The sequence below is a fragment of the Hemiscyllium ocellatum genome, chromosome 15 (genome assembly GCF_020745735.1).
Source record: "Hemiscyllium ocellatum isolate sHemOce1 chromosome 15, sHemOce1.pat.X.cur, whole genome shotgun sequence".
NCBI lineage: Eukaryota > Metazoa > Chordata > Chondrichthyes > Orectolobiformes > Hemiscylliidae > Hemiscyllium > Hemiscyllium ocellatum.
This window is the reverse complement of record NC_083415.1, coordinates 67,613,724-67,629,487: the sequence shown is the minus strand read 5'-3', so window position 1 is coordinate 67,629,487 and position 15,764 is coordinate 67,613,724. Positions and strand designations below refer to the sequence as shown.

Genomic DNA, 15,764 nt, shown 5'->3' with positions numbered 1-15,764 from the left:
AAGACTGGTCACAGGTCTAGAGTCTGAAAAGCAACTCTCCACCATCATCATCTGTCCTCTATCTTTGAGCCAGTTCAGTATCCAAACGGCTAGTTCTCCCTGTATTCCATGTGATTTAACCTTGCTAAGTAGTTTATCATGAGGAACCTTGTTGAATGTTTTATCGAAGTCCATCTCAGATTATAAGGTCAAACTGCGACAAACAGGCACATCCTTACGTCAATTGGAGATTAACTTTTTGTTTGCAAACAATTATTTATAAATCTATGATGTCTTCTAAAGTTAGAAGGAACTACAAGAAATAACAAATGTATTTCCTGGATAGTTCTAGCAAAATCAAGAGATTAAATACTAACACAAAAATTCAGGTGTAAGTTTGCTCAAGAATAATATAGCTGTAGAAATACATTAGCAGGGGTGTCTACTGAAGCAGACAGCACAAGCATCTTCAAACTGAATTAAAAGCATTGTGGAGAGCTGGCCTATCAAAGTTACTGACAGATAAGGGAGTCAAGGGTTATGGGGCAGACAAGAAAATGGACATGAGACTGAAAGATATGCTACAATGCTACTGAACAATGATGCAGGTTTGACGTGCTAATTTGCTCACTCCTGTTCTTAAGTCTCAAGTTCCCACCATGTTCAGTCCTGGGCACTGCACCTCAGAAATGCTACTGGCCTTGGAGGGAACAGCACACAATCACCAGAGCAATACCAGGGCTGAAAGGATTAAATTAGGAGGTGGGTTTCTCGACTCATCTAGTGTTCACTTGCCTGGCGGGCTCTAGGGATGTTATAACTGAGGTATTTAAAATGCTAAATAAAAAAGCATAATCTTAAAATCAGAGCATATCTGTCATGACTGAAATAATGAAGCACTTTGACATAGAAAAGGCAGTATGCAAGTCTAGAACTTGGTCCCCAAAAAGCTCTGGATGCTCCATATTAATTGGAGCCTTCAAGACAAAGATTGACAGATTTTGCCAGATGAGGGCACCATGAAATATGGTGTTAAGGCTGACAAATGTATTTGAACTATAATTCATTGCTGTTTAATCTCTGTGTGAATGTTCTTCACTTTGCAAATCTAATGTTAGCTTCGCATTACGTGAGCATGAGCATCATAGCTAATACTTCTCAGGTATTGCTGGAATGCTTAAGATGGCCTTCCAATCTCGCCATACAACTACATACCATTTCATCTGACATCTAATTAAACAGGCAAACAAGTCGGAGGGGTAAATGACCACCTCGACATTCTATGGTCTTATCCACAGCAGTAGGTGATGGCCTTGTGGTGTTACCGCTGGATTGTTAATTCAGAGACCCAAATAATGTTCTGGGTACTTGAGTTCAAATCCTGCCATGGCAAATAGTGGAATGTGAATTCAATAAAGTAAGGAATTAAGAGTGTAATTAATGACGACTGCGAATCCACTATCAATTGTTAGAAAAAACCCATCTGGGTCACTAATGCCCTTTAGGGAAGGAAACTGCCATCTTTACCTGGTCTGGCCTACATGTAACTTGAGACCCACACCAATGTGGTTGACTCTTAACTGCCCCCTGGGCAATAAATGCCAATCTACCCAGTGACGCCCTCATCCCATCAATGAATTTTTAAAAAACAACACTATTACAGCTAGCTTCTATACTCCTGAGAGATCATTAAGCAAAGCTCCTGCTCCTGCTCACTACTGACTGATCTCGTGTTGCAACATTTGTGAGTGCCTTCAATACCTGCTACAACTGGCAGCCAGTCCAGGAGTCAGCATCCACACACTAGAGCAAACAGTATGATTTCAGGGGATGTCTTTTGGATATGGAAAATACTCCAACAAAAAAAGCAAGTTGGTTCGGAGGTAGAGGGAGACCATTCTTAATTGACATAGAAAAGATGATCTTAGATTGAGGAAAAAAATCATACACCCAACAACTTCAAGGGATCATACTTACATCTGGCAGGTCCTTGAATTGTCCATCTGACTTCAACTCTGAGTCATCACCCTTACACAAGTCAACCCTGAAATACAGTAAATAATTTATCACCCCCTGACAAGAAAACACCAGAGAGAAACTATGACCTCAATTCACATGTCTGCGTGGGTTTCCTCTAGGTGCTCCGGTTTCCTCCCACAGGCCAGAATTGTACAGGTGAGGGTGGATTGGCCATGCTAAACTGCCCACAGTGTCCAGGGATGTACAGGCTAGGTGGACTGCAGAGATATAACTGTATCAAAATGCTCCAAATTCTGTGCTCATGCAGCCTGCACCTCAATGTTTCGGACAATCAGCGCTTGTATTTTTAAAATAAATGGATGTTTTGGACATTTGATTCTCCTCTTTTGGGCAAGGTAAGGAAGAGTGGTGAAGAATGAGCAAAGTGCGTTTCCAATATTTTATGCTTTCATTCCTTTTTCCCCACTTTTGTTCATTATCCCTTTAAACTATCACTCAACAGAAACCTAATTATTGGAAGAGAAAAAAATTGAGGAGTACTGGAAAAGACAGGGGAATGGCTGTTGATATGTCACTTATGTACAAAGCTGGTACAGAGAATACAAGGTAACTCATGCCTTTCTGTGCTGTAACCATTCCATAATTTCATGAAGTAACCTGATAAGACATGCTGAGATAGGTACAGCATTTAGGATAACAGGAAGGATAGTGAAATGGCAAGGTGCGGGGCAGACACAGTTCAATGTGATGAAGTGTGAGGTGATGCAGTTTAGAAGGATTAATATGGAAAGATGATATACATGGCAAGATTTTGAACAATGCAAATGAGCTCATATACACAAATCCGTAAAGGTGCCAGGTGCAAGTTGGTCTGGTGGTTAACAGAAGAAATAATTACCTGGGTTTATAAGTTCCATTTATACATTTGAATTTAGAAGAATGAGGGGTTATTATATTAAACATACAAGATTCTGAGGGGCTGAAAATGTGGTGCTGGAAAAGAGCAGCAGGTCAGGCAGCATCCAAGAAGCAGGAGAATCGACGTTTCGGGCACGAGCCCTTCTTCAGGAATCACTGCCCGAAATGTCGATTCTCCTGCTCCTCAGATGCTGCCTGACCTGCTGCACTTTTCCAACAACACATTTTCAGCTCTATCTCCAGCATCTGCAGTCCTCACATTCTCCTAGAAGATTCTGAGGGGGCCTGATAGGGTAGATGTTGAGAAAATCTTTCGACTAGTAGGGGAATTTCAAATTGCGGAAACTGTTAAAAAATAAGGGAATATTCATTTGGAAATGTGATTGAAAAGGATCTCTTCTCTGAGGGTAGTGAATGTCTGGAATCCTCTATTCCAGGGAGTTGTGGAGGCTAGATACTGAAAGCATTTAAAGAGGAGGGAGATAGGCTTTTGAAACTGCAGGGAGTTGACAGCAAAGCTAAAGAGTTGACACCTGGGCAGATCAGTCTTGATGACATAGAATGGTGGGGCCGAATAGCTTAGTCCTGTTCCTATTTCTTATGTACTTATAAACAAAGACATTGATTACAAAAGCAAGTATATGGGACATGTTTACTAGGACTTTACCCTAGATGAGGGACTTCAACGATCAGAAATGATTGGTAGGTTTATTCATCTTGGAACAGAGAAGGTTGAGGATAGCTAACAGAGGTTTTCAGTTAAAAAGAAGTTTTGAATGAGAAAGGGATTTCTTCTGGTGAATGAAGTCAATTACCAGACGTCACAGACTCAAAAGAACTAGAAAGCTGAGAATAAATGTTTCCACTGTGGTCAGGATTGTAGGACCCTGGGAAACACCAAGAATCAGAGGGAACTTGGTGTGCACATACTCTGGCCCCGTAAGGTATCTGGGCAGGTAGATAAAGTGGTTAAGATGACATATAGGATTTGTCTTTATTTGCTGAGACTCAGAGTTTCAGAGTAAGAAGTTTATACTGGAACTGTATAAAACACTGGTTAGGCCAGAGCTACAGCATTGTGTGCAGAGGAGATTTACCAGAATGTTGCCAGGGGCTGGAGAGTCAGTTATGACAAGGGATTGGGCAGACTGGGGTTGTTTTCATTGGAGCTAAACATGAGGGGAACATGGTTGAAGTGTAAACATTACAAGGGGCAATAGATAGGGCAGACAGGAAAAAACTTCCCTTTGGTGGAGGAACCAATGACTCAGGGGCATAGGTTTAAGGTAAGGAGCAGGAAAGTTAGAGAGGATGTGAGGAATAACTCTTTCACCCAGAGGAGATGGGAATCTGGAACTCACTGCCTGGAAGGGTGGGAGAGACAGAAACCCTCAGTACATTTAAGCAACATTTAGAACTTTATTAGTGATGGCAAGGCAGCTAAGGCAACAGGCTGGAGAATGGGATCTTACTGTGCTGAAGACCTCTTGACACTAGCTGAATAGGTAAAGGAATCCGATTCCATAAATAATTCAAAAAAATACTTGTACAAATACTCAAGGATGAAAAACAGAATATAACAAGAAAGTGGAGACGTCTGCTCTTTCAAAGAGCCATGACAATCATGTTGGGCCAAGGGTCGTCTCCTTGCTGTAAATTTCATACAAACAGCACTTGTTCCACCACTCTCCGGTATTGAGAAAGGGGAAATACCACTTACTGTTACCTGAGGCAATTTACCCGGAAGTTGCCAGGAATGGAGGGTATGTGTCATGAAAATAGGCTGGGCTTATTTTCACTGGAGCACAAGAGGTTGAGAGATTACCTTATAGAGGTTATAAAATCATGAGGAGCATGGATAGGGTGAATAGTTAAGTGTCAGAGTTGACAGAGTCGTTAAGAAGGCATACAGTGCTTTAGCTTTTATTAATAGAGTGATCAAGTTCCGGAACCAGGAGGTTATACTACAGCTGTACAAAACTCTGGTGCGGCTGCACTTGGGGTATTGTGTACAGTTCTGGTCACTGTATTATAGGAAGGATGTGGAAGCTTCGGAAAGGATTCAGAGGAGATTTACTAGGATGTTGCCTGGTCTGGAGAGAAGGTCTTATGAGGAAAGGCTGAGGGACTTGAGGCTGTTTTCATTGGAGAGAAGGTTGAGAGGTGACTTAATAGAGACATATAACATAATCAGAGGGTTAGATAGGGTGGACAGGGACATAGTCTGGTGATGGCAAGCATGTGGGGACATAGTTTTAAACTGAGGGGTGATAGATATAGTACAGAAGTCAGAGGTAGTTTCTTTACTCACAGTAGAGAGAGTATGGAATGCTTTGCCTGCAACGGTAGTAGTTTCGCCAACTTTAAGTGCATTTAAGTCGTCATAACAGAATTTAAGCATGTGGATGTACATGGACATGTAGGTTCAATGGGTTTCAGATTGGTACGACTGGTCGGCACAACATCGAGGGCCAAAGGGCCTGTACTGCGCTGTTATGTTCTATGTTGCTTCCGTCGGGTGAAGGACTTCAAAACTAGAGGGCATATCTTTAAGGTGAGAGGAGGAAATTTTAAAATAAACATAAGGAGCAACTTTTTTTTTAAACACAGCGTGGTTGGTGTGTGGAATGAACTGTCAAAGGAAGTGGTGGATGCAGGTACAGTGACAACATTTAAAACACATTTGAGTAAGTACATGAATAGGAAAGGTTTGGAGGGATTTGGGTCAAACTCAGGTGAGCAGGACTGGTTCAGTTTGGGAATATGGTTGGTATGCGCTAGTTGGACTGAAGATAACTATGATCGAAATGAAAGCTCAATGCTTGAATTAGGGAGTTAGGATGCATTCCGCCAAACATCTTTCCCCAATCTGTCCCGCCACAGCTGCCATTGTTTTACCCTTCAGTTATGTCTGATGACAGGTCGGCACCTCCTTGCTCAGCTGCTAATGAGGTTTCATCAGGCATGCCAACCCTTTCGAGGAAGCAGAGTGCTGGGTCAGCTCTCATAGCGTTGTAGCGTTCATAACCTGAAAAGAATCAAAAACAGCTGGGTCACAGCAAGCTGTCATGACTATGAACTTCTGAGGAGGCTCTGCACCACTTTTACAGAAATGTCATTAGGTCATGACAAGTTGGCGCAGTGTTCAAATGACTCAGTAATCATAAATAATGTTTTAAATATTGTATCACAGAGTGTAGAGGCCCTAAAACACAATACCAATAAGCTCTAGGTGATAGAAATCTGACAATGGTCATCATGCTGAAACTTTACTTTTCTCGCTCCAGACGCTGCCTGACCTGATGTATGTCTGTAATTCATACATTTTTCTGGTGAGCAGTCTTGAAGAAAGAACACCAGCTGAATCCTACCCACCTTTCTCATCAACACAAAGTTACCAATGGTAACCACAGAACAAGACCTGGGATTGACTCCCTAGTCTTTTCTGGGCTGTGCAGTACACTAGAAATGGACAGTACATTTAGCAGCTGAGGCCTGGGGAGTTCCACTACTTCTAGGTATGGCCTAACCCATTAAACATACATAAGGGCCTTTTGTACTCAGTTTCGACTAAGAAACTGTAGTCACAGCAATGACATAATTTTACTAGGAATTGGTTCAACAATGACAATCCAAACAAGTTTCATTATGAACACAGTTCTAGCTCACTGTTAAAGAATTTCTTTAAGTCATTGTTACGTCAGTAGTTTCCAAACTAATACACAAATTGAACCAACGTAAATACTGATGCACATTGGGGTACCCCAACATCAAACTGCTATGGCCCCACATAGATACTGACACATGCCTGGCTGTTAAAGCTACTAACGCCACTAGGGCAACATGGTGGTTCAGTGGTTAGCACTTTTGCCTCATAGTGCCAAGGACTCGGGTTCAATTCCAGCCTCTGGCAACTCTGTTTGGAATTTGTATATTCTCTCCATTTCTGCCAGGTATTCCAGCTTCCTCTCTCAATCCAAAGATGTGCAGCTTAGGAGGATTGGCCATGCTAAACTGCCCATAGTTTGCAGGGATATGAAGGCTAGATAGCTTATCCGTGAAAATGCAAGATGGGGGATGGGTCTTGGTGGGATGCTTTCCAGAGCGTCAGTGTCGACCCACTGGGTCAAAAAGCTTGTTTCCACATTGTAGGGATTCTATTCTTCTCTAATCTGTTTATTGAAGCAGGGGTCTGCAACTGATCATTTGCATTTCATATTTCCATACAAACTCTAGAATGCTCATTCCTCTTCCTGACCAATTTCCCATACTTTTGAAAAAGCTCAATGTAATCAGGAAGAGTCAGTCTGGTTTGGTGAAAGGGAAATGGTGTTTAACCAATTGACTGGAATGTTTTGAAGAGGTAACATGTTTTGTGTATAAAGGGAAGCCCCTGATGCACTGTATTTGGATTTCCAGAAAGCATTTGACATGGTTCCACAGAAAAGCTCATTACACAAAGTAAGAGCTCTAGAGTGTAAGGGGTAACACATTAACACTGATAGAAGATTGGCTGACAGAAAACACAGTATGCATAAATGGCTCTTCTATAGATAGGCAGCATGTGACAAGTAGGGTCCCACAGAGATGTATCTGAGCCGTCAACGTTTTACAATTTATATCCACAATTTACAAGAAGATATTGAAGGCATGGTGGCTAAATTTGCTGATGACAAAGATAGGCTAAAAAAAAAATATTCTGTGAAAAAAATATAAGGAGATTGCACATGAAAGCAGAAGGTTGAGTGAGTGGGTAAAACTCTGGCAGATGGAGTACAACGTGTGAAAATGTGAAGTTGCTCACTTTGGTAGGAAAAGCAAAAATGTACCGTATTATTTAAAAGGGGAATGACTACAGAATTCCAGTGTGCACAGGGGTCTAGATGTCAAAGTGCAGGATTTACAAAAGATTAGTTTACATGTGTATTTAGTGATTTAAGAAGGGTAATAGAATGGGACCCTTTATTTATGAGGGAAATATAAACGGTTAAAATAAATTAAATAAGAAGGAACACTGGGCTCAAAATTTAACTCTGTTTCTCTCTCGACCAATGCTGCCAGGCCTGCTGAGTTTCTCCAGCAATTTTGGTTTTCATTTATCAAAGTAAAGATGTCATGTTTCAGTTGTATATGGCATGGGTGTGAACATCCAGGGGATTGTACGCAGTTTTCATCTCCTTATTTAAGAACTTAAACATGTTGAAGGCAGTTCAGATGAGGTTTACTCGATATGAGGAAAGATCAGACAGGCCAAGCTTGTTTCATAGAACAGTACAGGCCCTTCAGCCCATGATGTTGTGCTGAGGACTTAATTTAAGATCAACCCAAACTACACACCCCTCAATTTGCTACAGTCCATGTGCTTGTCCAGCAGCTGCTTACATGTCCTAATGTCTCTGACTCTACTACCACTGCTGGCAGTACATTCCATATACCCATCACTCTCTGAATAAAGAACCTGTCTCTGACATCTCCCCAAACCTGCCTCCAATCACTTCAAAATTATGACCCCTCATGACAGCCATTCCTGCCCTGGGGAAAAGTCTCTGGCTATCGACTCAATCCATGCCTCTCCTTACCTTGTACACCTCGATCAGGTCACCTCGGTTCCTCCTTCTCTCCAGTGTGAAAAGGCCTAGCTCACTCAACCTCTCTTCATAAAATAAGCCCATCATTCCTGACAGCATCCTGGTAAATTTCCTCTGCACCCACCTGAAAGCATCTACATCTTTCCTATAATGAGGTGACCAGAACTGGACACAATGTTCCAAGTGGGGGCTAACCAGAGTTTTATAGAGCTGCAGTAAAACCTTGCAGCTCTTAAACTCAATCCCCCTGTTAATGACAGCCAAAAACCATACGCATTCTTAACAACCCGATCAACTTGGGTGGCAATTTTGAAGGATCTATGTACATGGATTCCAAGATCCTTCTATTCCTCCACACTGCCAAGAATCCTGTCTTTAACCCTGTATTCAGCATACAAATTCGACCTGCCAAAATGAATCACTTAGCATTTATCCAGGTTGAACTCCATCTGCCACTTCTCAGCCCAGCTCTACATCCTGTCGATGTCATGTTGAAGCCTGCAACAGCCCTTGACACTACCTACAACACCACTGACCTCTGTATCATCAGCAAAATTACTAACTCACCCTTCCACTTCTTTATCCAAGTCATTTATAAAAACCACAAAGAGCAGAGGCGCAAGTGTAGATCCCTGTGGGACACCACTAGTCATTGACCTCCAGGTGGAATACTTTCCATCCATTACCACTTGCTGTGTTCTTTCGGCCAGCCAACTCTGTATCCAGACAGCCATATTTCTCAGTCTCCCATACCTCCTAACTTTCTGAATGAGCCAAACGTGGGGAACCTTAGCAAATGCCTTATTGAAATCCATGAACACCACATCCACTGTTTGGCCTTCATCATCTTGTCTCATCAGGTCCTCAAATAATTCAATAGAGCTTGTGAGGCATGACCTGCCCCTCACAAAGCCACGCTGACTATCTTTAATCAAACTATGTTTTTCTAAATAGTCATCAATCCTATCTCTCAATCTTTTTCAGAACCTTGCTTATCACAGACGTAAGACTGATGATCTGTAATTCCCAGGGATTTTTCTATTCCATTCCTTGAAGAGAGGAACAACATTCACCCCCCTTCAATCATCCGGTACTACTCCCGTGGAGAGTGAGGATACAAAGATCATCGCCAGAGGTGCAGCAATCTCGTTCCCGTAGTAACCTTGGATAAATCTGGTCCGGCCCTGGGGACTTATCTACCTTGATGCTTCCCAAAATTTCCAACATACCCACTTCCTTAATATCAATCTGTTCAAGCATATTAACCTGATCCACAGCATCCTACCAACAAGGTCCCTCACTCTAGTGAATACTGAAGCAAAACACTCATTTAGGGCCTCCCCTACCTCTTCAGACTCCAGACACAAATTCCCTCCACAATCCCTGATCGCCCTATGCTATCTGATTATTCTCTTATCCCTCACGTACGCGTAGAATGCCCTTGGGTTTTCCCTAATCCTTTCCACCAAGGCTTTTCCGAGTCCCCTCCTAGCTGTTCTCAGTCCATTTTTGAGTTCTTTCCTAACTACCCTGTAATCCTCTAAAGCTGTGCCAAATCCTCGTTTCCTCAACCGTCAGAAAGCTTCCTTCTTCCATTTGACAAGAAACTCCTCTGCTCGTCATCCAAAACTCCTTCACCTTACCATTCTTTGCCTGTCTCAGTGGGACAAAGCAATCCAATATTCGCAACAAGTGCTCCTTAAATAGCCTCCACATTTCTATTGAGTCTTTCCCATAGAACAATTGTTCCCAATTTATACTCCACAGTTCCTGCCTAATAACAGTATAATTTCACCTCCCCCAATTCAATACCTTCCCATACTGTCTGTTCCTATCCCTCTCCATGGCTATGGTAAAGGTGAGGCAGTTGTGGTCACTGTCACTGAAATGCTGTCCCACTGAGGGATCTGACACCTGGCCTGGTTTTTTTTGCCAAATCCAATATGACCTCCCCCGTTGGCCGATCAACATATTGAGTCAAGAATCCTTTCTGGATACACCTGACAAAATCAGGGGGGGGGGGGGGGGGGGTGGTCTATCGAAAACACCCAATAAAGTGACTGCTCCTTTCCTATTACTGACTTCCACCCATACTGACTCAGTAGACAAACCCTCCTCAACAACCTCCTTTTCTGCAGCTGTGATGCCCCCTCTAATTAACAATGCTACTCCCCTTCCTCTTTGACCCCCCTCCATGTTCCTTTTAAAATATCTAAACCCTGGAACATCCAGTAACCATTCCTGCCGCTGTGAAATCCATGGCCTACTTAAGTTCAGCAGAATGAGAGTGATTTAATTGAAGTTTGTAAGATCATGAATGGTCTTGACACGTTGGACATGGAAAGGATGTTTCCTCTCGTGGGTCAGTCCAGAACTGGGCTGGCACTGTTTTAAGACTAATGTCAGGGAATTATTTTTCACTGATGGTGAGAGATTTTGGAACATTCTGCCTCAAAGATGGGGAAGGCAGGCCATGGAATATTTTTAGGTTACATAGATTCTTGTTAGGAAGGGGAATCAATGTTTATCGGGTTAGATGGGCATGTGTAATTTGAAACACAAACAAATCAGCAATAATCTTACTGAACGGCGGACCAGGCTTGAAGGGCTGAATGGTATACTACTCCATCATATGTTCATAAAACTGCTTTGTAAATAGATAATTCAATAAGCATCAGCTATAACCTCTAGAGCATGTTCATTCTTAAAGGCATCTTCATTTACAACACTGCCTCTTCTAAACTCAGGCATACTCCTGGGAACTCCCTGAATATATGGAAATGGCTCTGGGGCCACCATATTGAGAATGAATCTTTCTTAAAAACAACATTAAATTTGGAGATCCTGTTGGGAACCACCTGGACAAACACAACATATTCCTGAAGAACAACTCTCGATGCCAACACATTCCTGGGGATCATAAACACAGTCTTACCATGCTTGTAAACTCCAATGAGCAGGGACTTATCAGAGTCTCCACCCCACCAGTCGACTGGCATATCATTGTAGTCCACATCAGGAATCCAGACATCCAGCTTACTGCACGCCAGGGGTAGATGAAGACACCATAGATGGGTGCAGGGGAATGGGGTGGTTTAAGAAAGAGGGGGATGAGGGAGAGGGAGGGGATGGGCGGAGAGGGTGAAATGCCAGCAGGACAGAACAGAGAGAGGCGGTGACAGAGAAGGAGGAAGTTTCAGAGACACGGAGGGAGAGAATCAGAAAAGGAGCAAGAGAGACAAATACAGTTAGATCATAGTTGATTTGTATCTCAAACCCATTTTTACCTTTCTGTTCTCTACATCCTTTAACACACTCATCCAACAAAACCTATTAACTCCAGTGAACTGGCACTCTCCCACCTACCCCTGGCTTCAATAGTGCTCTTGTGGAGACAGTTCCAGGTTTCCATCAGCAGCCGTGTGAAGAAATGCTTCTTGAAGGATTCAGTCCTCATATTCTGTCTCCCAGAGGAACAATACTTCACTACCTACCTGATGAAATTTTAATCCTTTTAATTACTTCAATTAGATCACCTTTCAATCTTTTAATCTTAAGGAAATATAAGCCGCATTTATGAAACTCTCCTCCCATAATATAGTTTTTTAGTCCCAATATCAATATTCAATGCTGCATTTCCAACATTCATACAAGGACTGATATAGGTTTTAGTCTGCTCTTAAAAGACTATAAATGTTCGTGTATAGGTCGAATTTTGAAGACCTTTTTAAAGCTGAAATTACACGAAGTATTGTTATGGAGGGGATGAAATTCATGCTTGGCATGAGTCAAAAAATGGACAACAAGAGCCAGACATCTATATAAAACGATAAACAACTAAAGGAAAAACCAGTTATGGCCATGATTGAATATTTTTGTACAAAATAACTGCCGAGAGTGTGATGCTGGAAAAGCACAGCAGGTCAGGCAACTTCCGAGGAGCAGGGGAATCAACGTTTTGGGCATAAGCCCTTCACCATTACCACACTCTCGACTCTAATATCCAGCATCTGCAGACCTCACTTTTGCCTACAAAATAAGGATTCTGGGTAATCCAAGATGGACAACGGGAAAACTTCTGGATATAGCAGTCTGCTCCTTTTTTGAGGTATTTTAGGTGCTGGAGATGATTTCCTTGAATTCCAGGAGCAGCAATTACTGTTGTATATGCTGTTGCATTGTTTTGGAACTTTGGAGAAAAAGAAGAGTCAGTACAACAGCAGTTTTAAAAGGGAGAGGAACAGACAAAGGCAGCACATGGTGAGGTCAGTGCAGGAGAGAGAGAGAGAGAGAGAGAGAAAGAAATCCACACTGCTAATTGACACAGCAGACAACCTGCGCAGTTACTGCCTTTGCTGTTTGAATTTGTGTATCGCTGGACATGGAAGAAGTAACAAAAAGGGTTGACGAGGGTAGAGTGGTAGATGTGACCTATATGGACATCAGTAAGGCGTTCGACAAGGTTCCCCATGGGAAACTGGTTAGCAAGGTTAAATCTCATGGAATACAGGGAGAACTAGCCATTTGGATACAGAACTGGCTCAAAGGTAGAAGACAGAGGGTGATGGTGGGGGATTGTCTTTCAGACTGGAGGCCTGTGACCAGTGGAGTGCCACAAGAATTGGTGCAGGGTCCACTACTTTTCATCATTTATATAAATAGTTTAGATGCGAGCATAAGAGGTACAGTTAGTAAGTTTGCAGATGACCAAAACTGGAGGTGTAGTGGACAGCAAAGAATGTTACCTCAGATTACAACAGGATCTTGATCAGATGGACTTTAATTCAGATAAATGTGAGGAACTGCATTTTGGCAAAGCAAATCTTAGCAGGACTTATACACTTAATGGTAAGATCCTAGGGAGTGTTTCTGAACAAAGAGACCTTGGAGTGCAGGTTCATTGCTCCTTGAAAGTAGAGTTGCAGGTAGGTAGTACAGTGAAGGAGGTGTTTGATATAGTTTCCTTTATTGTTCGGAGTATTGAGTCCAGGAGGTGGGAGATCATATTGCGGCTGTACAGGACATTGGTTAGGCCACTGTTGGAATATTGCGTGCAATTCTGGTCTCCTTCCTACCGGAAAGATGTTGTGAAACTTGAAAGGGTTCAGAAAAGATTTATAAGGATGTTGTCAAGGTTGAAGGATTTGAGCTACAGGGAGAGGTTGAATAGGCTGAAGCTGTTTTCCCTGGAGCATCAGTGGCATGGATAGGATAAATAGACAAAGTCTTTTCCCTGGGGTGGGGGAGTCCAGAACTAGAGGGCATAGGTTTAGAGTGAGAGGGGAAAGATATAAAAGGGACTTAAGGGGCAACTTTTTCACACAGAGGGTGGTACGTGTATGGAATGAGCTGCCAGAAGATGTGGTGGAGGCTGGTACAATTGCAACATTTAAGAGGCATTTGGATGGGTATATGAATAGGAAGGGTTTGGAGGGATATGGACCGGTGGGACTAGATTGGGTTGGAATATCTGCTCGGCATGGACGAGTTGGATCAAAGGATGTGTCTCTGTGCTGTACATCTCTATGACTCTAATCTGCCTGCTATGGTAGGACGGTATTCTTGTACCGTATTCCAATTACCAGTACCGTAAATGCATGTAGATCTATACCTATGGACAAAAGTAAATATACACACCAGCAGGTGGTCAGGCCATCTACTAGGGGGATTTGTACAACACACAATTCATGAAATAAAAAAGAGCAGTAAAAGCCAAAAAATAACTGATCGTAACTTATTTTCAAAAAAACACAAGAAACAGTTAATAACATATAATAAACACTTTACATCAAAAAACTGATATTCACAGCATAAAACTCTTCTCAGTGTATATCACAATGCTCCCATAAAACCCTTCTCAGTGTATATCACAGTGCTCCCATAAAACTCTTCTCATAAAACCCTTCTCAGTGTATATCACAGTGCTCCCATAAAACCCTTCTCAATGTATATTACAGTGCTCCCATAAAACCCTTCTCATAAAACCCTTCTCAGTGTATATCACAGTGCTCCCAAAAAACCCTTCTCAGTGTATATCACAGTGCTCCCATAAAACTCTTCCCATTAAACCCTTCTCAGTGTATATCACAGTGCTCCCAAAAAACCCTTCTCAGTGTATATCACAGTGCTCCCAAAAAACCCTTCTCAGTGTATATCACAGTGCTCCCATAAAACCCTTCTCAGTGTATATCACAGTGCTCCCAAAAAAACCCTTCTCAGTGTATATCACAGTGCTCCCATAAAACTCTTCTCATAAAACCCTTCTCAGTGTATATCACAGTGCTCCCAAAAAACCCTTCTCAGTGTATATCACAGTGCTCCCATAAAACTCTTCTCATAAAACCCTTCTCAGTGTATATCACAGTGCTCCCAAAAAACCCTTCTCAGTGTATATCACAGTGCTCCCATAAAACTCTTCCCATTAAACCCTTCTCAGTGTATATCACAGTGCTCCCATTAAACCCTTCTCAGTGTATATCACAGTGCTCCCATAAAACCCTTCTCAATGTATATCACAGTGCTCCCATAAAACTCTTCCCATTAAACCCTTCTCAGTGTATATCACAGTGCTCCCATTAAACCCTTCTCAGTGTATATCACAGTGCTCCCATAAAACCCTTCTCAATGTATATCACAGTGCTCCCATAAAACTCTTCCCATAAAACCCTTCTCAGTGTATATCACAGTGCTCCCATTAAACCCTTCTCAGTGTATATCACAATGCTCCCAAAAAACCCTTCTCAGTGTATATCACAGTGCTCCCAAAAAACCCTTCTCAGTGTATATCACAATGCTCCCAAAAAACCCTTCTCAGTGTATATCACAGTGCTCCCAAAAAACCCTTTTCAGCGTATATCACAATGCTCCCAAAAAACCCTTCTCAGTGTATATCACAATGCTCCCAAAAAACCCTTCTCAGTGTATATCACAGTGCTCCCAAAAAACCCTTTTCAGCGTATATCACAATGCTCCCAAAAAACCCTTCTCAGTGTATATCACAGTGCTCCCATAAAACTCTTCCCATTAAACCCTTCTCAGTGTATATCACAGTGCCCCCATTAAACCCTTCTCAGTGTATATCACAGTGCTCCCATTAAACCCTTCTCAGTGTATATCACAGTGCTCCCAAAAAACCCTTCTCAGTGTATATCACAGTGCTCCCAAAAAACCCTTTTCAGCGTATATCACAGTGCTCCCATAAAACCCTTCTCAGTGTATATCACAATGCTCCCAAAAAACCCTTCTCAGTGTATATCACAGTGCTCCCATAAAACTCTTCCCATTAAACCCTTCTCAGTG

At 42.2% G+C, this 15,764-nt stretch overlaps 1 protein-coding gene across 6 annotated transcripts in view; it reads right to left on the bottom strand.

Moving 5' to 3' along the window:
• The window catches only part of chd6 (chromodomain helicase DNA binding protein 6), a 268,663-nt gene that overhangs the window by 48,252 nt on the left and 204,647 nt on the right, over positions 1–15,764 (bottom strand). For all 6 annotated transcript variants that reach the window (XM_060836582.1, XM_060836583.1, XM_060836584.1 and 3 more), the window contains 3 exons: positions 11,401–11,504; positions 5,776–5,905; positions 1,957–2,023 (listed from right to left, as the gene is read on the bottom strand). In XM_060836582.1, coding sequence (XP_060692565.1) covers positions 1,957–2,023; positions 5,776–5,905; positions 11,401–11,504 — 301 coding nt within the window. The remainder of the gene's footprint in view (positions 1–1,956; positions 2,024–5,775; positions 5,906–11,400; positions 11,505–15,764) is intronic.